The sequence below is a fragment of the Dreissena polymorpha genome, chromosome 16, assembly GCF_020536995.1.
Source record: "Dreissena polymorpha isolate Duluth1 chromosome 16, UMN_Dpol_1.0, whole genome shotgun sequence".
Lineage (NCBI taxonomy): Eukaryota > Metazoa > Mollusca > Bivalvia > Myida > Dreissenidae > Dreissena > Dreissena polymorpha.
The window spans coordinates 33594559-33620214 of NC_068370.1; the positions used below are offsets into that span (position 1 = coordinate 33594559).

Consider the following 25656-nt stretch of genomic DNA (forward strand, 5'->3'; position numbering starts at 1 on the left):
AATCTGTCAGTCAGTCTGTCTGTCACACTTTTCTGGATCCTGCAAAAATTTAAACAGTTCTTCATATGTTTTCATGAAACTTGAAACATGGATAGATGGCAACATGGAGATTATGCATTTCATTTTGTTCCTATGTCAAGAATTCTGGTTGCTATGGCAACAAATATATATATTTAAAAAATACTGACAATGGTGGAGTTTCACCGGCAGGGGACTATATTGCTTGGAAATCTCTTGTTAAGTTTAGCACCTATAAAGATGTAATTTAAATACATCTGAAATTCTGAATCGTTTGTAATGTTACAAACAAATGTTACACTTGTTTCATTTATGTAAACTCATTGTATTAAGAACCATGCTGAACAAATGTTTGTTTTGTCATTGGAATAAAAAAACATTATATCCACCATGTTACAAGTCCATTCTTGACGGTTTAATATAAATTTCAGAATGGGTTGCTGGGAATCTTCCAAAAGCTGATTGCATCGAAACAGAACGATCATGAAGGCTTCTTTCTTATCAATCGCATGATTGAAAAAATGCCCAGGTTTGTTGCATTGAAGTCATGTTTGCACCTAATTGCCGTGGTTACTTGCTTCGAAGTCACGATTTTTGTACCATTTATGTACCACAGTAGAATACATAACAATTAATATATGCAAGCAGACATTAGTGTTAAATAAATTTATCATTACCAGCTATTTTCATGCCTTATAAAAATATAGGAGAGAGTTTAATAGAAGTTTCCAGGTTGTTTTTTTGCCGACTAAGGGATAAAATTCATGGCCATTTTATGGGAAAAAGTTGCTAGAAAGTCCAATTTGGGTGAAGATTTAAGTACACTATAAGCAGTTTTGGAAAAAAATATTAACAAATATAAACATAAACTCAAGTGTTATTGTTATATTCTTGAGTTTGTTTTTTACTCAGTTTCAAAAACTTATAATGGTTAACCTTCAGTTTCTTCCATTTCACTAGCAAATGTTTACATGTAAAATTCCAAAATTATTGCTCTTTTTAGCAAACACAAGAAGAGTTCATCAATAAAAAAAATAATTTATAGTACATATGTGAAAGGAAAGTTCATCTGAAGAAAAAAGATTGATTAGGGGAAAAATTTTCGGTTGGAAATGGCCAATATTTATCAGGTTCCAAGGAAGGAAAAAAAACTGCTCCCGGAAAATGCAGTCATTCTTTATTCCCTTCAAAAATTATCACATCATCCAACTGGGACATGTTCAGCAAAACTATGCTATTCCAAAGAGCATGTGTATTTTGTTTTTGATTTTTTCCAGGGCTAATGAAAAGTTGTTTTAATTTTCGATCTATTTGAAAAATCCTTTTTGATGGTTTATGATAGAACTTGGATCCCTTCATTACTGTTTCTACTGGGTCTCATTCCAGTGAGGTATTACAGCCATACATGAAGCAGGTGTTCATCCTACTGTTCCAACGACTGCAGAGCTCCAAGACAACCAAATACATCAAAAGTAAGAGCACCATAGAAACCCAATCATTTGTTAATAATCCATTTTATGCTTTAAAAAAAAAATCTGCATTTCTTTTTTAATTACTTTCTATTTACTACCAGCATTGAATAGATAGCTACAAAAATAGATAAAACAGAATCACTTTTGATTTATATAATAACTGAAGATGATGACAGCTTCCATTTCATGTTCAATTTTTAGCAAGGCAATAACCAGCTTGTCGTGTCGTGTCGTCCGCCGGCATCGTGCTTAAACCTTAACATTGGCTGTGAAATCAAAGTGCTTCCACCTACAACTTTGAAACTTCACATGTAGCTGCACCTTTATGAGTTCTACACACCACACCCATTTTTGGGTCACTAGGTCAAAGGTCAAGGTCAATGTGACCTCTAAAAAAAAAAATTCTGACAAGCTTTCGCAGCTGAGTGTGGCACCCGTTATGCGGTGCTCTTGTTAAACAAAGCTACAATCTTCATCAATATTATAGCTGTAACGATTCACACATCATTCGATTCGATCTGATACCAAATGGTCCGATTTGATTATTTTCAATTCTATTCAAATTAAACTATTTGCTGCTTATTTTGCAAACTATTTCATGTTTGGTTTGTCCAGGACTTGAATTAATATGTTTGGTATTTGTTATTAACTTATTATGTTGTACATTTAAAGTGTTTAATATTTTAAAAATGCAACATTGTTTTATAAGTAACAAATTTATTGAACAAAACTTCCTGTTGAGTTATTCTTAAAAAACATAAAATGCACAATGTATCACATGTGTTTAACAGAAAAAAACAAAAACAAAAAAAACATTGTATATAAATAACTTCAAGTTGACTTCTTAACAGAATGCACACAGTTCAGTAAACAAACCATAATGTATTGAGGAAACAAATGAGATCAAAACATAACATGGGTATAATTTAGTAACAGTAACTTTCTTTTATCAAAATGTAGGTGATACAAATCACATCATTAGTACACACTTTGTGACTAGAACTCTTAGTGCTTCCAGATTTAGGGTAACTTACGTCAACAATATAAAGAAGTGAAACTCCAGCTGCTGGAGCAGTATTGAATTCTCATTATTTACAATTATTTGGTTCCGTTTTGCAAGTTGCCTTTGCATCAGAACCTTCGTGATGTGTTTTCATACATTTGATTTTAATTTTGACGCTGCGTCTTTCAGCATGGTTGAAGAAGCCATTTTAATGCTTCTAATGTAATGCTCAGCATGTTATTAATTCATTCATTGGATGCCATATTGGCTATTGACCAATCACAAGACAATTACAAATGACAAGAAAGGTTAGACAATGGATTTGGAAAGTAAGGTTTAAAATGCTGATCAATCGGGATTGCAGTGAATCGAATCGAAATTGGTCATATCGATATCGAAATCGAATCGGTGGCTTTGAACCGTTTTTTTGATGCATCGAACCGAATCGTTACAGCTCTAATCAATCAATATCATTGATTATGTGGCCACATGTCACTCCTTGTGTTTCATTTTCAGGCTTGCTGGTGTTTTTCTGTGTGTACGCTATCCGGTATGGAGCCCCTGCTCTTATTGAAATGGTGGACGGTATTCAAGCAAAGTTAGTCACATGTCAGCCCTTTTTTTAAACAATTTGAATGCAGGGTCATTTGAATGATCATGTTTATGTCAACAAAAATATTTTACACCTACCTTTAATAGATTTATTTGTAAAAGGTTATTTTTCATAAAACAAGTTATATCGTTTTTTAATATTTATTTTTACAATTCATGGAATCCAGTCCTTGTTCATGAAAGGTCTGAGAAAACATGCAACTATTAATCCATAGATTTAGCCATGTCTTGCAAAAATGGCTCGTATGTGCAGCCAGCTTTGCTCAAGACCAGTCTGTGGAATCCCTTTTATAGTCACTTAAGGTTTCCTGGTCTAATAAGCGGAAATAGTAGCCCTGACCAGATTGTGGTGATGCGCAGGCTGGTCTGGAGTTACACTGGCAGCATATGGTATGACACCCAGATTCATATATGAGGCTCAAATGTCGACCCTGGTTCATATTTTCTCATATTTCCCAGGATGTTTGGCATGGTGGTAGAGAAGCTATTTGTTGCTGACCTACAGAAGGTCTCAGGCACCTCAGAGAAGAAGATCTGTGCCCTGGGAGTCACCAAGATCCTTACAGAGGCCCCCGTCATGATCACTGTTTATGGGGATCTATGGTATGAGTAACTTATTTTTAGCTCACCTGAGCACAACGTGCTCATGGTGAGCTTTTGTGATCACCTTTTGTCTGTCGTGCGTCGTCCGGCGTCAACATTTGCTTTGTTAACACTCTAGAGGCCACATTTAGTGTCCAATCTTCATGAAATTTGGTCAGAAGATTGGTCTCAATTATATCTTGGATGAGTTCGAAAATGCTTACGTTTGCTTGATAAACATGGCTGTCAAGGGACGGGGCATTTTTCCTTATATGGCTATAGTAAAATCTTGTTAACACTCTAGAGGCCACATTTGTTTTTCGATCTTCATGAAACTTGCTCAGAAGATTTGTCCCACTGATATCTTGGATTAGTTCAAAAATGGTAAACTTTGCTTGAAAAACATGGCTGCCAAGGGGCGGGGCATTTTTCCTTATATGGCTATAGTAAAATCTTGTTAACACTCTAGAGGCCACATTTATTGCCCAATCTTTATGAAACTTGGTCAGAAGATTCATCCCTATAATATCTTGGATTAGTTTGAAAACGATGCGGGTTGGTTGAAAAACATGGCCGCCAAAGGGGCGTGGCATTTTTCCTTATATAGCTATAGTTAAACCTTGTTAACACTCTAGAAGCCATATTTATTGTACGATAATCATGAAACTTTGTCAGATTTGTCCCAATGATATTTTGGACAAGTTCGAAAGTGGTTCCAGTTGCTTGAAAAACATGGCCACCAGTGGGCAGAGCATTTTTCCTTATATTGACTTATGAATCTTCATGAAACTTTGTCAGTATATTTGTTTAAATGATATCTTGGATGTATATGAAAATGGTTCTGGTCTGTTGAAAAATGTGGCTGCCAGGGTGTTCACTAGTCATGAAAGTTGGTAAGAACATATTGTTCTAATGACATCTTGGGCTGCACAGGAGAGGGCAGTTTCTTTGAATCTCAGGTGAGCTACTTTGAGCCTTTCAGGCCCTCTTGTTTTGTTTAATTTGAAGCATGATTGACTCAAAAGCCAACCTCTTTTCCAGATATATTTTGTGTGCTTAGTCTGTGCTTGTCTTCTTAGGTCTTCTAACCCTCCATTGGATTATAATAAACTGCTTTCCAAAACTAATTGTATCATTTATTCTAAGGAATCCATGCTGCAACTGTTTGTAGGAGTAAAACTGGTATGGGCTATTTATAATCTAGACATTCTTCTGACATCATCAAGTAGCACTATGTTGTATACTTGTGCCATGTAAATTTGCCTTTGATTAGTGCAAATTATTATGATTACTTGCCGAACATTTCAACCTTACCAAAAAATCTGTAGTAACATTCTCAATGTCTCACTCCGTCCAATAGGCATGGTCTATTTTTAGCCGCTTATATTTGACTAATTATGCCCCCCTTCGAAGAAGAGGAGGTATATTGTTTTGCTCTTGTCGTTCCGTCCCTCCATATGGACGTCCGTATGTCCGTCCACCAGATGGTTTCCGGTCGCCAGTGGTCGGGGCATTCTTCCTTATATGGCTATAGTAAAACCTTGTTAACACTCTAGAGGTCACATTCATGTCCAATCTTCATGAAATTTGGTCAGAAGATTTTTCTTATTGATATCTTGGATAAGTTAGAAAATGGTTACGTTTGCTTGAAAAACATGGCTGCCAATGGGCGGGGCATTTTTCCTTATATGGATATATTTGGCTATAGTAAAATCTTGTTAACACTCTAGAGGCCACATTTATAGTCAGATCTTCATGAAACTCAGTCAGAAGATTCATCCCAATAATATCTTGAAACTTGGTCAGAAGATTTGTCCCAATGATATCTTGGATGAGTTCGAAAATGGTCTTGGTTGCTTTAAAACATGGCCACCAGGGGTTGGGGCATTTTTCCTTACATGGCTATAGTAAAACCTTGTTAACACTCTAGAGGCCACATTTATTGTCCAATGTTCATGAAATTTGGTCAGAAGATTGGTCTCAATGATATCTTGGATGAGTGTGAAAATAATTATGTTTGCTTGAAAAACATGGCTACCAAAGGGCGGGGCATTATCCTTATATGGCTTTAGTAAAATCATGTTAACACTCTAAGAGGCCACATTTACTATCCGATATTCATGAAACTTGGTCAGAAGATTCATCCCGATAATATCTTAGAAGAGTTCAAAAATGATGCCGGTTGGTTGTAAAACATGGCTGCCAGGGGGCGGGGCATTTTTCCTTATATGGCTATAGTAAAAGCTTGTTAATAGTCTAGAGGCCACATTTATTTTCCGATCTTCATGAAACTTGGTCAGAAGATTTGTCCCAATACATGTAATATCTTGTTATCTCAGGTGAGCAACTTTGGGCCTTTCAGGCCCTCTTGATTAGAATGAAATTCTTACATCAGAAATAATGCACACGATGAGAAAGTTTCGACCCGTTGGAACTACAGAACAAATACGTTAATTAATATATTTACGAAAATATTGCAAAACATGTATTTTTAAAGAGTCAAAATGCATCTTGTGTTCCTTTATATGAATCATTTTGTATGCAAATTATGACATGTTGACTTCTAAAAAAGATTTAGACCTTTTTAGCTCATGGTGAGCTTTTGTGATCGCTTTTTGTCCGTCGTGCATCGTCTTTCGTCAACATTTTGCCTTGTGAACACTCTAGAGGCCACATTTATTGTCTGATCTTCATGAAATTTGGTCAGAACATGTGTCCCATTGATACCTCGACTGAGTTTGAAACTGGGTCATGCTGGGTCAAAAACTAGGTCACTAGGTAAAAAAAAAGAAAAACTTGTGAACACTTTAGAAGTCACATTTGATGCCCAATCTTCATGTAACCTTGTCAAAATGTTTGTCTAAATGATATGTTGGTTGAGTTCGAAAATGGTTCCGGTCTGTTGAAAAACATGGCCGCCAGGGGGCGGGGCAGTATTCCTTATATGGCTATAGAGAAACCTTGTGAACACTCTAGAAGTCACAATTTTTGCCCAATCATCATGAAACTTGGTCAAAACATTGGTTTCATTGATATCTCGGATGAGTTTGAAAATGGTCCAGATCGGTGAAAAAACATGGCCGCCAGGGGGCAGGGCAGTTTTCCTTATATGGCTATAATAAAACATTGTTAACACTCTAGAGGCCACATTTATTTCCAATCTTCATGAAATTTGGTTGGAAGATCGGTCTCAATGATATCTTGGATGAGTTCAAAAATGGTAACGTTTGCTTGAAAACATGGCTGCCAAAGGGCGGGGCATTTTTCCTTATATGGCTAAAGTAAAATCTTGTGAACACTCTAGAGGCCACATTTATTGTCCAATCTTCATTATATTTTATCATAAGATTGGTCTCAATGACATCTTGGATGAGTTCGAAAATGGTTATGTTTGCTTGAAAAACATGGCTGCCAAGGGGCGGGGCATTTTTCCTTATATGGCTATAAATGGCTATAGGAAAATCTTGATTACACTCTAGAGGCCACATTTATTGTCCGATCTTCATGAAACTTGGTCAGAAGATTCACCTCAATAATATCTTGGACGAGTTCAAAAATGATGCTGGTTGGTTGAAAAACATGGCTGCCAGGGGGCGGGGCATTTTTCCTTATATGACTATTGTAAAACCTTGTTAAAACTCTAGAGGCCACATTTATTTTCCGATCTTCATGAAACTTGGTCAGAAGATTTGTCCTTATGATATCTTGGATGAGTTCGAAAATGGTTTCGGTTGCTTAAAAAACATGGCCACAAGGGGGTGGGGCATTTTTCCTAATATGGCTATATATTATGCTTTAGTAAAACCTTGTTAACACTCTAGAGGCCACATTTATTGTCCAATCATCATGAAACTTGGTCAGATGATTTGTCCCAATGATATCTTGGATGAGTTCTAATATGGTTCCAGTTGGTGGAAAAACATGGCCGCCAAGGGGGCGTGGCATTTTTCCTTATATAGCTATAGTTAAACCTTGTTAACACTCTAGAAGCCATATTTATTGTACGATAATCATGAAACTTTGTCAGAAGATTTGTCCCAATGATATTTTGGACAAGTTCGAAAGTGGTTCCAGTTGCTTGAAAAACATGGCCACCAGTGGGCGGAGCATTTTTCCTTATATTGACTTATGAATCTTCATGAAACTTTGTCAGTATATTTGTTTAAATGATATCTTGGATGTATATGAAAATGGTTCTGGTCTGTTGAAAAATGTGGCTGCCAGGGTGTTCACTAGTCATGAAAGTTGGTAAGAACATATTGTTCTAATGACATCTTGGGCTGCACAGGAGAGGGCAGTTTCTTTGAATCTCAGGTGAGCTACTTTGAGCCTTTCAGGCCCTCTTGTTTTGTTTAATTTGAAGCATGATTGACTCAAAAGCCAACCTCTTTTCCAGGTATATTTTGTGTGCTTAGTCTGTGCTTGTCTTCTTAGGTCTTCTAACCCTCCATTGGATTATAATAAACTGCTTTCCAAAACTAATTGTATCATTTATTCTAAGGAATCCATGCTGCAACTGTTTGTAGGAGTAAAACTGGTATGGGCTATTTATAATCTAGACATTCTTCTGACATCATCAAGTAGCACTATGTTGTATACTTGTGCCATGTAAATTCGCCTTTTATTAGTGCAAATTATTATGATTACTTGCCGAACATTTCAACCTTACCAAAAAATCTGTAGTAACATTCTCAATGTCTCACTCCGTCCAATAGGCATGGTCTATTTTTAGCCGCTTATATTTGACTAATTATGCCCCCCTTCGAAGAAGAGGAGGTATATTGTTTTGCTCTTGTCGTTCCGTCCCTCCATATGGACGTCCGTATGTCCGTCCACCAGATGGTTTCCGGATGATAACTCAAGAACACTTAGGCCTAGGATCATGAAACTTCATAGGTACATTGATCATGACTCGCAGATGACCCCTATTGATTTTCAGGTCACTAGGTCAAAGGTAAAGGTCAGGGTGACCTGAAATAGTAAAATGGTTTCCGGATGATAACTCAAGAACGCTTAGGCCTAGGATCATGAAACTTCATAGGTACATTGATCATGACTCGCAGATGACCTCTATTGATTTTCAGGTCACTAGGTCAAAGGTCAAGGTCAGGGTGACCTGAAATAGTAAAATGGTTTCCGGATGATAACTCAAGAACGCTTAGGTTAGGATCATGAAACTTCATAGGTACATTGATCATGACTTGCAGATGACCCCTATTGATTTTCAGGTCACTAGGTCAAAGGTCAAGGTCACGGTGATCCGAAGTAGTAAAATGGTTTCCGGATGATAACTCAAGAATGCTTAGGCCTAGGATCATGAAACTTCATAGGTACATTGATCATGACTCGCAGATGACCCCTATTGATTTGAGGTTACTAGGTCAAAGGTCAAGGTCACAGTGACCCAAAATAGTAAAATGGTTTCCGGATGATAATTCAAGAATGCTTATGCCTAGGATCATAGAAATTCATAGGTTCATTGATCATGACTCGCAGATGACTCCTATTGATTTTCAGGTCACTAGGTCAAAGGTCAAGGTCACAGTGACCCGAAATAGTAAAATGGTTTCCGGATGATAACTCAAGAACACTTATGCCTAGGATCATGAAACTTCACAGGTACATTGATCATGACTCGCAGATGACCCCTATTTACTTTCAGGTCACTAGTTCAAAGGTCAAGGTCACGGTGACCCGAAACAGTAAAATGGTTTCCGGATGATAACTTAAAAACGCTTATGCTTAAGGATCATGAAACTTCATAGGTACATTGATCATGACTCGCAGATGACCCCTATTGATTTTCAGGTCACTAGGTCAAAGGTCAAGGTCATTTGGAAAAAAGTTATGAGCTATTGTCATCACCTTGTCTTATTATAAGAGCAATTCAAATGGTTCTGACAATTGCTAAATAATAAGAAAGCACAAAATCTAAATGCATTATACGAGTTGTGCTTTAGTAGTTAGAAATTTGGTAATTAAAGACTAAAAAAAAATGTGTTTATATAGGCACAAAATAGTAAATACCAAAGGATTGAATATTTGATTATGCAATTGAATGAAAATGTATATATTTATACAGTTCATACATATAAAAGGTGGATGTGAACTAGAACTAGTTAAAGATAATTTATTCAGCAAAATATAATGAAAGGAAAGGCAGATAACACTTTGACATAAGTAATGACATATAAAATGGTCATCAACAAATCTAAAATCTAAAAACAACAATAACGGAAAACTGTACAATACATACTTGCTATGACTCTACATATTGTTTAGATCAGAACACATGGTAACAGTTAAACTATACTAGAAGTGATTTCAATATATTCAAACTGATCTCAATTGCATAACTTTTCTTATTATAAGTGCAAAACGCACTCTGCAGTTCTTTTTACATTGCATAACAATATCATCACAATATATTAGATCAAAACAAATCTCCACAAGTAAATCATGTATCTAAATATGAGTCATTTTTAGCTCATTTATTTAAAAAAAAAAAATTATGAGCTATTGTCATCACCTTGGTGTCGGCGTCGGTGTTGGCGTCCGGTTAAGTTTTGCGTTTAGGTCCACTTTTCTCAGAAAGTATCAATGCTATTGCATTCAAACTTGGTACACTTACTAACTATCATGAGAGGACTGGGCAGGCAAAGTTAGATAACTCTGGCGTGCAATTTGACAGAATTATGTGCCCTTTTTATACTTAGAAAATAGAAAATTTTGGTTAAGTTTTGCGTTTAGGTCCACTTTTCTCAGAAAGTATCAATGCTATTGCATTCAAACTTGGTACACTTACTTACTATCATGAGGGGACTAGGCAGACAAAGTTAGATAACTCTGGCGTTCCTTTTTAACAGAATTATGTGCCCTTTTTATTCTTAGAAAATTGAAAATTTGGTTAAGTTTGTGTTTAGGTCCACTTTATTCCTACAGTATCAAAGCTATTGCTTTCATACTTGCAACACTTATTAACTATCATAAGGGGACTGTGCAGGCAAAGTTATGTAACTCTGACTGGCATTTGGACGGAATTATGGGCCCTTTATACTTAGAAAATTGAAAATTTGGTTAAGTTTTGTGTTTTGGTCAACCTTACCCCTAAAATATCATAGATATTGCTTTCATACTTGGAACACTCGCAAACTATCATAAGGGTACAGTAAAAGGACAAGTTGCATAACTCTGGTTGTCATTTTTACGGAATTATGGCCCTTTTTTGACTTAGTAACTTTGAATATATGGTTAAATTTTGTGTTTCGTTCCACTTTACTTCTTAACTATCAAGGCTATTGCTTTCAAACTTCAAATACTTTCATGCTATCATGAGGTTACTGTACCTGGCAAGTTGAATTTTACCTCACAAATGACCACCACACCCTCACACTATACCCCCCCCCCCCCCAAATTTCATTTTCTTTAAACGGTTAAAAAACACAAATATTTATTTTTATTATTTTATGTTTGAAATACCGTCCAACCATCACACCCAAGAATCCCGCCCACCCCCATGTTTTTTTTGTTTGTTTTTGTGCATTTTTTTTCCGCATTTGTGGAAAATAATGTAATAAATGTCCACAGCCCCACACTATACACCCCTCTTCACTCCACCCCTCCCTCCTTTGTGATTGAAAATGAGAGTCCCTTCACCTTTAAAAAGAAAATAGATGAGCGGTCTGCACCCGCAAGGCGGTGCTCTTGTTGAGATTTAGATCAAGATCACAACAATGCACTGATAATATACAATTTAAATGAAAAATAATCGTCAACGAAATACAGTTGATTCCTTGCAACATTACACCAAATAATAGATCTATGATGCCAAGAACTTCATTACAAACGTACTTTTTAAACATATTCACAGATATGACATTACTTGGCAAAACAGTTAATCATCCATGTGAATTATGTAATGTTATGTAACAGTGAATATTAGTTTGGTCAGGCCAAGAATTATTGTTCACAGTACATGTTCCAAAATGTCTGCACTGAAACTGGTTAACAAAACTATTTTACTTTAAACACTAGGATTTTGTTCCTAGCCCTTATAAATTGTCCCACAATGATGGATGCTGTGCTCCTATTGAAGCAGACTGACACTGGGTAAGCTAGTCCATCCCTCCTGGTAGCAAGAGTTGCCAGCCACTCCTTGCCTTCACCATCCAGCTGAATGATAGTCTTGGATGACTTTCCACAGACCAGAACCTGTCCCAGATCAGTAACATGGATACCAGTTGGTGCTTGCAGGTCTGGGTCGGTGAAGGTGTGGAGAACTGTGCCATCTGTGGCCAGGGTGAGGACCTTGTGATGGGATTGGTTGGTGACAAATATCTTGTCACCTGAAGGACTCACTGCACACTTCATTACTGTAAAAGAGAGTCATATCATTGAAGTGACTTCTTTATAGAATTATTATGCTCATAAATATATTCTTACACAAACCTCATTATGTACAATAACATTCTATCAGTCAGTAAATGTACTCCTTGACATAGTCAGAGCATGCGGACATGATTATTATTGTGGCATTATTATCCCCCGCCATAGGCGGAGGGATATTGTTTTGGCGTTGTCTGTCTGTCCGTCCGTCTTTTTATCCCCCGCCATAGACGGAGGGATATTGTTTTGGCGTTGTCTGTCCGTCTTTCTGTCCGTCCGTCTTTCTGTCCGTCCGTCTTTCTGTCTGTCTGTCCGTCCGTCTGGAGCCATATTTCGGAAGTGCTTTGGCGGATTTCATTGAAACTTGGTATGACTGGCATTATACACCATCTGTTAATAAAGGAGTTATGGCCCTTTGTATCTTGAAAAAATGCTTTTTGTGTCAAGAAGCATATTGGCGGGGGATATCAATTCAACGAATTTGCTTGTTTAAATTAGACTTTTAAAACGATAAAAAAGTCCCATACAGGGAAGAAAAGTCATGAAAATACTTAGGCAAAGGAAGAGCTTTATTGTTAAGGAGTTTTCATTTACAAATGAAACAATTATTAGGTATGTTATTTGCAAGCATAATCGTCTGAAATAGACAAAGGTAAAACAATTGACCTTTGTGTTAATATGTATACCAATAATACAATTTTAATATTTCTATCATATTTATGATAATTCCAAATGTTATTGGAATATATATACCAAATTTTACCTGTGTGATCGTCTGATGTATCTTCATACACTTTATTCAACAGGGTACCTTTCATTGAATACTTGTAAAGTGAATTCCTAGAGGTGAGATACAGGTCTTGCAGATTATGGGCAATACCTAAACAGTAATGTTTTAACTGTAACTTCCTGCCCTTAACCAGTCGCCCATCATTCACAGAGAAAAACTGGACCTCACCATGAGTCGTATTCTGATACACAGTAACAGCTACTTCACTTGGTGTGATTTGACACATGTCATATGGCCAATCAGTTAAATCACAATGACCCACCACCTGGTATTGATGATTGAGTAGCTTAACTCGTTTATTATCAAAATCTGCAACAAGGATCACATCATCAGAGAGAACACTGATGGCAGTGATATTGCAGCTTCTATCTGAATCACTTGGTATGCTCACATTATACTCTGACTTTCCTTGTATACTGAGTGCCTGGTCTGGATCACCTAACACTAATATTTTCTTGGTACCGATTACAATCTTCCCAAGACCTGACAATTTAGACAAGTACTGTTGAACATCACTGTCTGCCTGGAATGTCAGTGAACTTTCTACCTGAACAGAGTTCTCCTTCAGATAAGTTTCAGATTGCTTTACTTGTTCCAGACATTTCTTACTTGCAATAAATGTGAGTTCTGCTTTGCCCTTATCAATAATGTCATTTATTGCGCCACTGAGTTGTTTTAGTTCATTTTTAAGCTTGATGCAGTTGTCTAAATCAGTCTTAATAGGAGCTTTTAGACTGGTCATCTTATCATCTAGCTCTTGTACAGTGTTTTTTTCAATCTTGTCTAAAATGATATTTATTGTCTGGCGTGTGTCACGTATTTCATCTAATAGTTTGTCGTATGAAGCTTGCAAAGTCAGCATGTTTGTGTTCCAATGGTTCTCAAGTTTCTTGACTTCTTCGAGTATAGTTTGGATGTTTCTTGATAGTTGCTGCAAGTCTGGCAGAGGTCCTCTGGCTGACTCCGATATAAGTGTTACTTTAGTACACAGTCTGAAATGAATATAACTTTTTAATTTGTGTGTGTGGTTTAAATGGGCATTATGCAAAAGTATGTCTGAACCTTTGTTCATAATATTTGTATTGTTTTTAAAATGATTTTTTCAGGTAATAAGATAAGGAAAGTAATTTTAATACTGGTTTTTATTTTTAAGAAGCAAACAATGAATACTAGTCAGCATTGTACTTTTATTTTCATGTTTTTCACACACAAAAATAACTTAAAATTATAGATATCAATAATACTGAATTAATTGGTCTTTTTATGACAGCATTTATCATTTTTGAACGCATATATATTTATATATATATGTGATACCTGTGATTGAGGAAAGCACAAATAGTGCAGCACAGCTGACTGTGGTCATTGCAGTACATTTCTAGATGTTTGTCTTCATGAAGGTCACACTTCAGAAGGAAATCCTGCACTATCTTGGACGCTGGCCACTTACTTGTGTCTCCCCTTCCATACGTCACATGTTTCAGAAATAACTGACCATGAAGAGTGACACATTCTGCACAATAAAATTCCTGACAGGTATCGCAGTACAACTCCGCCCACTGGTCAGTTTTGTGCTCAAGACACGGCGAACAACAAAAGTCTATAATAGAATCAGAGCCTTTATCAACAGTTGATTGAGAAAATGTAGCCATCTTGATCACTTTAGTATAAATATTCAGTAGAAATCTGTAATGTTCAATAACTTCCCTGCAACTGGTGGCTATGATCAACAAATATAATACTTTGGACCCTCACAGTTTCCTAATAAACATGTGATCTTACAGTACTTGACTTCATGTGACAGTACTCATTGTTGGTGTGGTGAAGTGGTTTATTTTAAAAGTGGAGTGATATTGAGAACTGTAGTGATGGTGACTCTACGCTTTTTTATGTTGCTAATGTTGTTACTGTTGTAGATGCTTCTTTTCTTGCTTCTGCTGCTGCTGATGATGATGAATGTGATGATGACAATGATGATGATGATGATGATGATGATGATGATGATGATCAAGATGATGATGATCAAGATGATGATGTTGAAGATATTGATGATGATGATATTGGTGATGCTTATGATGATGATGATGATGATGATGTTGATGATGATGATGATGATATTTAAACCCACATAAGCCCTTTATTTTGTAATGACACGAAACACTTACATTGCAATCTGTTCTTAAACAGAAAATGAGCATTTGACCTGTTATTGTTCTCTAAAGTGATGAATTGTCATAGATGTCTAATTTGCCTGTTCCAACAGGATATTGGCCCAATGCAAGATCTAACTGTTTCTACAAATCATTTCTAGTGGATGGCTGGCTAATTTCCTTGAATTTTGATTGTGTGGTTTGTAATTATGCTCCCCGAAAATATTTTCGGTGGAGCATATAGTTGCCAGTTTGTCGTTCCGTGTTCCTTCCTTCCGTCACACTTTTGCTACCGTTTCTCATAGCGCCTTCAATACTTTACCAATCGCTTTCATATTTGGCATGTAGGTACCTTGCATGGACCTTTACCTTTTGATGAGGTTTGAGGTCACTGGGGTCAAGGTCAAGGTCACCGAGGCTAATAATAGACTTCCTTCTGTCACACTTTTGCTACCGTTTCTCATAGGGCCTTCAATACTTAACCAATTGCTTTCATATTTGGCATGTAGGTACCTTGCATGGACCTCTACCTTTTGATGAGGTTTAAGGTCTCTGGGTCAAGGTCAAGGTCACCGAGGCTAATAATAGACTTCCCTCTGTCACACTTTTGCTGCCGTTTCTCATAGCGCCTTTAATACTTAACCAATCGCTTTCATATTTGGCATGTAGGTACCTTGCATGGACCTCTACCTTTTGATGAGGTTTGTGGTCACTGGGTCAAGGTCACCGAGGCTAATAGATATTTTAAGTGTTTATTTACACATACATTGACAAAGCGCATCATCGGGGAGCATCCATCAGTTTCACTGATATTCTTGTTTTTCTTGGAAAATCCCATATATAGAAAATCATCAAACTTGTCCATTTGTTCCTAAGGGAGTGTGATTCATATATTAATGCTTGGCATGAAAATTGAAAGCATTTAATGTGCATATTCATCTGTGTGAAATCTTTTCCAAAGATGTTCTTAAATCATCCAGATTTAACCTGAATTGAGGCAATTTCGATTTAAATAATTGTAACCATTACATTCAGCTTAGCTGTTTAACCCAGCTTTTTACCTTAAATGACCTTAACATAATGACACCAGATTTTAGAATGAATACATATGAATATTTTATTTGCTGATTCCAGAGAAATCCCCCAGAACTTTGGCCACATCACTGCTTCTATAAACAGCGTATTGGATGTTACACTGTTCAGTGTAATGAATTCAGGACAACTCTCTGCATGTTCATATGACACATTGACACACATTTTGGCCCAGTTACAATTACGCTTGTTAATCCTTCTTACAGAATTTCATAGTCAGTATTTTGTCACTAAATCTTCAGGCAAAGACAGAATTGGCTATCCATAAACGTTGATAGCACAGTATTGCTTTCAAGATGAGAAAACCAACACTACCGAAATATTATAGTGTCATGATAAGAGGGAATTGGTTTGATTATCTAACCACAAATGTTTGCCTCGCTTGATCAGCCCATCTGGAAATCGTTCCTGAAAGCTTTAATAGCTTTAATTTGCCAGTTTGCTATGAATAACGCAGTTTAACTTCATTTTTCTATCAAAAAGTATTGTGCTTAAAATGTTGCATTTAAATGACGAAATACAATAGTTAAAGACCCAGGTCATGCATAAATGGGTCTTATGCCACATTCTGCCAGCTAGCTATAGGCCAGACTGCGCATCTCACAGTCTGGTCAGGAGATAACTAATGAGACCATGAAACCTTGAGTGATTTATTGTACAGCTGACAGCTTTGCTCCTGACCAAACTGCGCAATTGCACAGGCTGGGATTGAGCAAAGCTGACCAAAAGGTCATAAGACCCTTTTTCGCATGACACATGTCAGAAAGTGTGATTTCAATGTGTTGAAAGCATCTGCGTTTTAATCAAATATTGGCATATAATATATAATTGATGGTGAATAAATTAATTCACAATAAGCCATGAGGAGTCACATATGATGTGATCTCATGTAGTATAACTTTTGTGTACAAACACTATTGTGTGGTTTTAATTTTCATGCACATAATAACACAAGTGAAAAAATTACAACAAACATTAAACCTTTGTTTTCAATTCATTTTTTATGTAGAAACATTTTTCTAACTTCATTTCAAAATCAGGATACTTTTAAAATACCTTTTTAAAGATATTCAGTGTTCAATAATGATAAAGACACTAATAGACCTTCAGTTTGCACAAAAGTAATTTATTTTAATTGTCTTTCTTAAAAGGTATTTTTAAAGTCATCATTGTCCCCCTGATTGACATTTGTAAGATACTTCCACTTATACTTGGGTTAACATTATAGCAAGAACACCTAAATGTGATTATCCGTGGTGGTGGTGTTGGGGGGGGGGGGGGGGAATTACCTCATATAGCTTTTGTGAAACCTTGCTAACACCAGGGCAACAGAAGAGATTTTATGTCAATTAGTTTTCACTACAAGCTTTTTGTAACAATAAGTTTTTTCCCTCAAAACCATCTGTCAATTAGTTTTTGACCATTTGATAGAAACTTAGCTATATTTCTAGATGAGATTAGCTCTCAATTGTTGGCATTGATAATTTTCAGCAATCCTTAATTCAATTTTTAAAGTCGTTATAAATTCAGATTGTCAATGATTGTTTGCAACTATTAATAAATTGTCTATTGACAAATCATGGATGATAATGAGTTATTTTGTTTCAAAGGCGCAGTTCTGAAATCTCTACATCAACAACATGACAGTGGAAATAATTTTCCACGATGTTATTGTTTTTCAGACACAGAATTGCCGTGATGTTTTGAGCCAAAATAATCAGAAGCTGTCACCACGCTATTAAATCTGAGAGTATACTCTCTGTAATGTCTTTTCTCAACAGTTCATATCGCGTAACGAATTGTACAAAATTTCATGAAATTTGTGTTGCTAGTCCGCGTTAAGCAGCCTACATTTTTAAAAACTGTTTACAGCAGATGTAAATTTTTAAATAGACAATGGCCTAAACCTGTGTATATAAATAAACTACAAATATTACGGTCGCATTAAAGGTCACAATATACTATTCAAATCAAATGCGGTATGCAGGAAAACGACTAAAAATTGATTGCAATTTGTTTTTCCATTTTCATGATCATTTTATTTTGAATTTCAATTCGTTTTCTGTCAAATACAACTGGTAAAAATGATAAAACTATCTTTATCTGTTGCCCTGCTAACACTCTACAAGTCACTTTTTTCCAAACATTAAATTTTTTGCAAAGTGCTGTTCAATTTTCGTTGAAAGAATGATGACATAGGGCTTGGATTTAAGAAACTTCTTTGTGACATGAGTATTTTAATGACCCATAACTAAATGTTTAAGTGTTAAAAATGTTGATTACCTATGTCATGATTCTGTTTGATCCTTTACAATGACCGTACTAATCCAACCTTCATTTCCCAAGTTGTTCGTATATGCCCATTAGAAAAACAACAACAACCATATTGATCGAGTGCTTGGGTGACATACATTCATGTGTACAGGTGGGCATGACTTGGCAGAGGTGATAAGCATGAGAGATGGAGTGTGTCATGAATGACCTTGGCCCAAGGTCAATGTCACAATTTAAGGTAAAAGGTCAAAACATAGTCTTAAGCATAGGGTGGAAATTTTAGTGGAAGAAGTTACAAGCATACTGACACTTACTGCCCTACACACAAAAATCATTTCTCTAGATCAAACATCAAGGTCGCAGTCTAAGGTCAAAGGTCAAAACATAGTCTGGAGCATAAATAGGATTTTGAAACAACTTTGTATAAGTTGCAAGCATACTTTAAAGATGTAAAGGCACAAGCAAGCACCTGGTTCCAAGGTCAAAGGTCAAATATAATAAATAAAAATACACTCAGTTCAGTATTCACCTAAAGCAAGACCTATAGATGGGCATATGTCTGTGAATGTGGGCTTCATTTTGCTATTGCATATTGGTATTAACACACGGATGTGAAGATTGTAATACTGAAGCAATGTTTTAATTTTCCCATCAAATGTTTTTGTGTGTGAACACATTGCAATCAGATACTTACTGATGGTTGATTGACGAAGATATTTGAAAGCTTTCCTGTGTTTTAAGTACAGTCAAAACCTGATGGCTCGAACCCGCTTGGCTCGAATTTCCGGTTGGCTCGAACTCTCATCAAAGCACAGATTTTTTATTGCTATATATTCATATAAAATTTTGTTGGATGGCTCAAATTTGCTTGGCTCGATATATCGGATGGCTCAAACTGTTTTCATAGTCCGGGTCACAATTTTCCCACATGTTCTTTTGTTCAGATGGCTCGAACTCACTTTAGGTCGCATAAACTGTTAATCGATAAGGACCACTTGAATTAAGGCATGCAATAATTTATAGAACACTGGTTGCAAACATGTTGTCGACTCAATCGCTAATTGATTTGAGTAAAAGATGACATTGAATAAAACTAGAAATTGCGTGGCAGAGACCGACGCGTATCCCTGCGCCGTATGTTTGACCCAGGGGCGCCTTAGGGTTGGTAATGGGGCCATGCATAATTGAGATTGACTGTATTGTCATAAGAAAAGTTCAGTTTCATTTAGAAGTGAATCGGTGTAGAAATGAAGAAGTTATAGTAAAAGGCAATTTTGGGTGTGCATGGCCTATGTGGGCGGGGCGCCCCAGGGTTGGTAATGGGGCCATGTATAGTTGAGATTGACCGTATTGTCATAAGAGAAGTTCAGTATCAATTTGAAGTGAATCGGTGTAGAAATGAAGAAATTATAGTAAAAGGCAATTTTGGGTGGGTGTGGTCTATGTGGGCGGGGCACCCCAAGGTTGGTAATGGGGCGGTGCATAGTTGAGATTGACCATAATGTCATAAGAGATGTTCAGTATCAATTGGAAGTAAATCGGTGTAGAAATGAAGAAGTTGATGTAAAATAACATAAACAATTGAGTGAAAATCTCTGACCTGGTCCCACCCCAAACCCTGTAACTTTTGACCCAGGGCTCAGATCAAAATTTCAAATAGTGCAGGGTCACACATATGCTCATAGCTTCCATGTATGTAAGTTTAAAGGTTCTAATGCTTATAGTTTAGGAGGAGATAGTGGCCAGGACAGACACACGGATGGACGGCGGAGATAACCACAACATTCCCACGCTTTTTAAACACGCTTTTTAAAAAGCGTGGGGATAATAAAATATAAGTACATACAAGTATTAAAGTATTAAGTATATAATTATTTGGTTCTTATTAATTCAAAAGCAGAAAGTAGTATTAAGAAGTATGGAGTTTAAGCAATATGTGTACTCTTCAAATAGAGGGGAAAATGTTTGTAAACAAAAGTTTATTAGAAATCGGACAGCTTGAATTCCGAATGGCTCAAACTTTTGTTGCAGGTCCCAACGAGTTCGAGCCATTGGGTTTCGACTTACATTGAAATGCTAAATACTTACCCCTTTTTCAGCTAACCACTTGATGTTTGTATTAGTTCTAAAACCACTTGCTAAACTTCTGGAGAGAGGACATCCTTAGCGACCCATTGTCTTTTATTCTTGGTATCTGGCTGTGGTATTGTTTGAACCCCTTATGAGACACCTCATCCTTTTTTACTTGTGAAGTCAGATAATTATCTATTAGAGGCTATAAATAATAATTTCATATATTTTTTTATCAGATATTTACATAAAAAAAGATGTAATTGATCGGTAGGTCTGTGACTTTGGCCTTCCTTTTGCACTTTCACACAGGTATTAAAAATGGATGTGAAATTGCTACAAAAAGCCTGAAGCAATTATTTATTTTTATGCCCCCCAAAGGAGGGCATATAGTTGTACATATTGTACAGTATTGTATAGTGTTTTCTGAACTCATGGTCATAAGATACATGCCGATGGTAGGGTGATACATATCATTAAACGTTTTCCTCTGTCTAAATTATGTGTCATTGAAATGCTAAGTACTAACACCATGTTCACACTCATCATTTATTGTTCTCCCTATCTGCAGAGCACACTGTATTCTTGGAATCTGGCTGTGGTATTGTTTGAACCTGCATAGGAGACACCTCATTCTGTATTCTTGGAATCTGGCTGTGGTATTGTTTGAACCTGCATAGGAGACACCTCATTCTGTATTCTTGGAATCTGGCTGTGGTATTGTTTGAACCTGCATAGGAGACACCTCATTCTGTATTCTTGGAATCTGGCTGTGGTATTGTTTGAACCTGCATAGGAGACACCTCATCCTGTATTCTTGGAATCTGGCTGTGGTATTGTTTGAACCTGCATAGGAGACACCTCATCCTATTTTTGACTTGTGAATTCAGTAAATTATCAGTTAATTATCTATTAGAGGCTATAAATATTAATTTCATACTGTTGTTTACCTGGCTAGATTCTCTGTAGGGAAACAAACAATTCTATTTGTTGCAGTCTTTAAAGATTACCAGAAAAGATAGAAGGTGTAGCCCTTCCTTACAGCTCAGTTGTTCATGCAGATAATTGTATATATTCTTTGATGGACATGTGGTGCTATTCATGCTAAAAAATTTGGCACATTTGAAATAAAATGATTTAGGAATTTTAAGCGAGACCAAAATATGGCAAGGGGTTTTTCCTTCAAAAAGGCAGTGTGACCTCTCTTTTGAAAAAAACTGTGGATGGTAAACTTTGTACTTCTTTAAGTGATGTTGTTTCCTTTAAGTATGTTTATTCAAGCATCATCATATATCCATGAGAACATAGTTTAGAGCATACATAGGATTTTGAAATAACTTTGTATAAGTTGCAAGCATACTTTAAAGATGTAAAGGCACAAGCACGCACCTGGTGCCTAGGTCAGATGTCAAATAAATTAAATAAATAAAAATACACTCAGTTGAATATTCACCTAAAACAAGACCTTATTTATAGGCAGATGTCTGTGGATGTGGGCTTCATTTTGCTATTGCATTTTGGTATTAACAAACTGATGTGGACATTGTTACAAAACTACTGATACAATGATTACATTTTCACATCAATTTTGTTTAACACATTGCAATACTTATTGATGGTAGATTGACAAAGATAGTTGAAAGCTTTCTTTTGTGTAAGGCATGTGTCATTGAAATGCTGAGTACTTCCACCTTTTTCACGGTAATCACGTGATGTTTGTATTAGTTCTTAAACCACTTGCTCAAATACTGAAAAGAGCACATCCTGTGCGACCCATTGTCTTTCTTTATTCTTGGAATCTGGTTGGGGAAAGGTTTGAACCCCCTATGAGACAGCCCAATCCTATTTGTTTTCCTGTGAAGTCAGTAAATTATCTATAAGTCTATAAATAATAATTTCATGATGTTAACCTTGCTAGATTTTCTGTAGGGAATGAAACAAATCTATTTGTTTCAGTCTTTGAAGATTGCCAGAAAAGATAGGGGGGTGTATAAATAACCAAGTTCCTTACAGCTCAGTTATTCATGCAGTTAATTGTATATATTCTTTGATGGAAAAGTTGTGCGATTCATGCTTACAGATTGGGCACATTTTAAATGAATGGTGTAGGAATTTAGCTATACCAAAATATGGCAACAGGGGTCATCCTTCAAAAAGGCAGGGTGACCTCCTTTTTTATGCCCTCCTTCGAAGAAGAGGGGGTATATTGTTTTGCACATGTTGGTAGGTCGGTCCGTCCGTCCGTCCACCAGATGGTTTCCAGATGATAACTCAAGAACGCTTACACTTAGGATCATGAAACTAATTCATAGGTACATTGATCATGACTGGCAGATGACCCCTATTGATTTTGAGGTCCAGGGCTTTCCTTAGACCTCAAATCTCAAGAGTCAATGACTCTTGGGAACACATTTTCAAGAGTCAAAATCAAATTTGTATGAGTCATAATAATAACACAGGAGAGTCAATGATATTTTGTACTTTAAGCAAATTACTGAGATGTAATATATAAAAAGCAACAAATTTACAAATATCTAAACATTTATTTCTTATATTCCAGTCAATAAAAGAGATAATGCAAGCATACATTGTGACCAACATTGTGAGCATAGTGAAATCAATACGAAAAAAACACTCGCACTTGTAGTGACATAATATATATCAGGGGTGTCAATTGTCCCAAATTCGAAATATGGAAAATTGAGCAGAGATTCAGATACTGTAGGATAAAGGGAATAATTCTTTATTTTCTTTCTATGTGCAATTTCTTGTGAGTACAATGCGAAATTTTATCAATCAGACCATCCGTAACACCGCATGTGTATTCGTCATTCTATAATTAATGTTATGAAGATCGTTGGAAATAAAATAAAATCGACGAAATACCGTATCCGAAAACGACTGTCCGAAAACAGGTAGAGATACGTCGTTTGAGAGGTCAAAGGACAAAGTCACAGTGACTCGTTCTTGGATGCAGTTTATGCTTCCAAAGGACCACATTTGCAGATTATATTATGTACTGGTGGTGTGGGATCTATCTACAAGGGCTAGCACTGTCCCAAAATTTCTTTGAGCCAACCAGTTTTTTGTTTTTCGGTGCGGGAAAACTGGTTTGGAAATAAATATATATATACATGTACTATCAACTTGTTATGCCCCCCTTCGAAGAAGAGGGGGTATATTGTTTTGCACTTGGTGGTCCGTCGGTCTGTCGGTCGGTCTGTCCACCAGATGGTTTCCGGATGATATCTCAAGAACGCCTAGGCCTAGGATAATTAAACATCATAGGTGCATTGATCATGAATGGCAGGTGACCCCTATTGATTTTCAGGTCACTTGGTCAAAGGTCAAGGTCACAGTGACCCGAAACAGTAAAACGGTTTCCGGATGATAACTCAAGAATGCTTACGCCTAGGTTCATGAATCTTCATAGGTACATTGATCATGACTGGCAGATGACCCCTATTGATTTTCAGGTCACTAGGTCAAAGGTCAAGGTCACAGTGATTCGAAATAGTAAAATGGTTTCTGGATGATAATTCAACAATACTTACGCCTAGGATCATGAAACTTCATAGGTACATTGATCATGACTGGCAGATGACCCTTATTGATTTTCAGGTCATTAGGTTAAAGGTCAAGGTCACAAGGTGACAAAAAACATATTCACATGATGGCTGCCACTACAACTGACAGCCAATATTTTAAATATTGTCTATGTTTTATCAATCTCAAGTGAGGGCATTTGTCTAATACTTGCAGTAGTAATGTGTTTTGTTTCTGCTTGTTCTAGGGCCAAGTTACTGCAGGCACTGATTGGTCTGTTTGAATTGCCGGAAGATGACAGTGTACCAGCTGACGAACATTTCATAGAGATTGACGATACACCAGGTAAGTCAGAAACGATTCTAAAAGAAAGTTATATAACTACATGTAACCCACTTTGAAAAATGGATCAATCTTATTGTGATTATAACTGTTCTGTTCAAGCTGCGAAAACATTTCTGTATGTAATGTTTGCTAATACCTAAATTAAAACATCATGCATTTATTAGAAAAAGGTATAAAGTATTGTAAAGTCTTTTATACATAAAGTGCTGTATTATTTGATGTCTGTTTGTCAGCGTACCAGACTGCGTTCTCCCAGCTGGCATTTGCAGGCAAGAAGGAGCATGACATGTTGGCAGAGACAGTCCCACAGCTGAAGATGGGGCTGGCCAAGCACCTCGAGAAATTGGGGGCAGCCAACCCTGGCAAGGTGAGAATAAGTGTATTAGTGTAAATAAACAGATTATTTGGGCATGCGTGTATCAGTCTTAATTGACATCCATCTTCAAAGACTGTGTCTGATTATCATTTAAGTGTCAGAAAATAAATCAGTTCCTCTACCCGTTCACCAAGTCAAGAGAACAGCTAATTTTAATTTCCAAATATTTTGTCTTAAATTATAACATCATCTTTCATCACGCAATTTTAAAATAATTTGACAACAATGCCAACCAAGTGGCAGTTTGTCAACCCTTGGTAAAAGGTAAAGGTCACATTTAAAGCAAAAGGTCAAACATGATTTGCCTTGATATATCAGGGTAGAGAACTCTGCTGATTTTTAAGTGTTGAGGACCTTTTTTGGTATTGATGTAAAGTTGAGGAAAAAGTTTCATGAGGCGGTAGGTGGAGGGTTACCCCAAAGGAGATTTTCAGCAATTGTTAAGTTGATATATCTTTAACATAAACATCAGATTCACATCGAGCATTCTTGTTTGTTGCAAGATTTCATGTCAACCAATGATAAAGCATCTTTTATTACTCTCGTTTCATCATGATTCGCGTCTTTTGTATATTTCTCTAAGCATTTGGCTGAAAATGAATGCTTTAAACTTAATAAACATTCTTAAAAACAACAATTGTGATAAATGTGTAAGAAAAAATAAGTTTAATTTTAAATGACTTTGTTAAGAAATGGATGTAAAAATTAGTAGAGACTCCCGATGGTTTCGTTAGGTGACCATTTTGTCAAACTGAATTCTTGCTTGTGATCTGAAAGCTTTGCAATAAACAGCTCAATTATGGAAGTTTGCGGTCTATATTCTTGTTACAATGTTTAATTAAGTTGACAAGGTTTAAAAAGTAATTTGTAATTATTTACCTGCAATTGATGTGAGCTATTATGTACTTAGGTCTTGTACGTCTTCATTATTAACTATTTTT

At 36.4% G+C, this 25656-nt stretch overlaps 2 protein-coding genes across 5 annotated transcripts in view; one reads left to right on the forward strand and one right to left on the reverse strand.

Moving 5' to 3' along the window:
- The window catches only part of LOC127862014 (exportin-2-like), a 76312-nt gene that overhangs the window by 49057 nt on the left and 1599 nt on the right, over positions 1–25656 (forward strand). For all 4 annotated transcript variants that reach the window (XM_052400876.1, XM_052400877.1, XM_052400875.1 and 1 more), the window contains exons 20-25: positions 450–547; positions 1405–1490; positions 3010–3091; positions 3565–3708; positions 24242–24339; positions 24573–24706. In XM_052400876.1, coding sequence (XP_052256836.1) covers positions 450–547; positions 1405–1490; positions 3010–3091; positions 3565–3708; positions 24242–24339; positions 24573–24706 — 642 coding nt within the window. The remainder of the gene's footprint in view (positions 1–449; positions 548–1404; positions 1491–3009; positions 3092–3564; positions 3709–24241; positions 24340–24572; positions 24707–25656) is intronic.
- On the reverse strand, positions 11300–14646 carry LOC127862015 (uncharacterized). Its single transcript, XM_052400878.1, has 3 exons — positions 14180–14646; positions 12836–13854; positions 11300–12059 (listed from the first exon to the last, which is right to left on the reverse strand). Exons 1-3 carry the CDS (start codon positions 14512–14514, stop codon positions 11701–11703), a joined length of 1713 nt encoding a protein of 570 aa, XP_052256838.1. The 5' UTR covers positions 14515–14646; the 3' UTR covers positions 11300–11700.

Bases quoted from the DNA above. Each gene is read 5' to 3' on its own strand.
- LOC127862015 (XM_052400878.1), bottom strand. From the start codon at position 14,514: ATGGCTACATTTTCTCAATCAACTGTTGATAAAGGCTCTGATTCTATT. The intron at 13,855-14,179 runs GTATCACATATA...TATTCATTTCAG, and splicing joins TGTGCTTTCCTCAATCACAG to ACTGTGTACTAAAGTAACAC. The intron at 12,060-12,835 runs GTAAAATTTGGT...TCTCTTTTACAG, and splicing joins TACATCAGACGATCACACAG to TAATGAAGTGTGCAGTGAGT.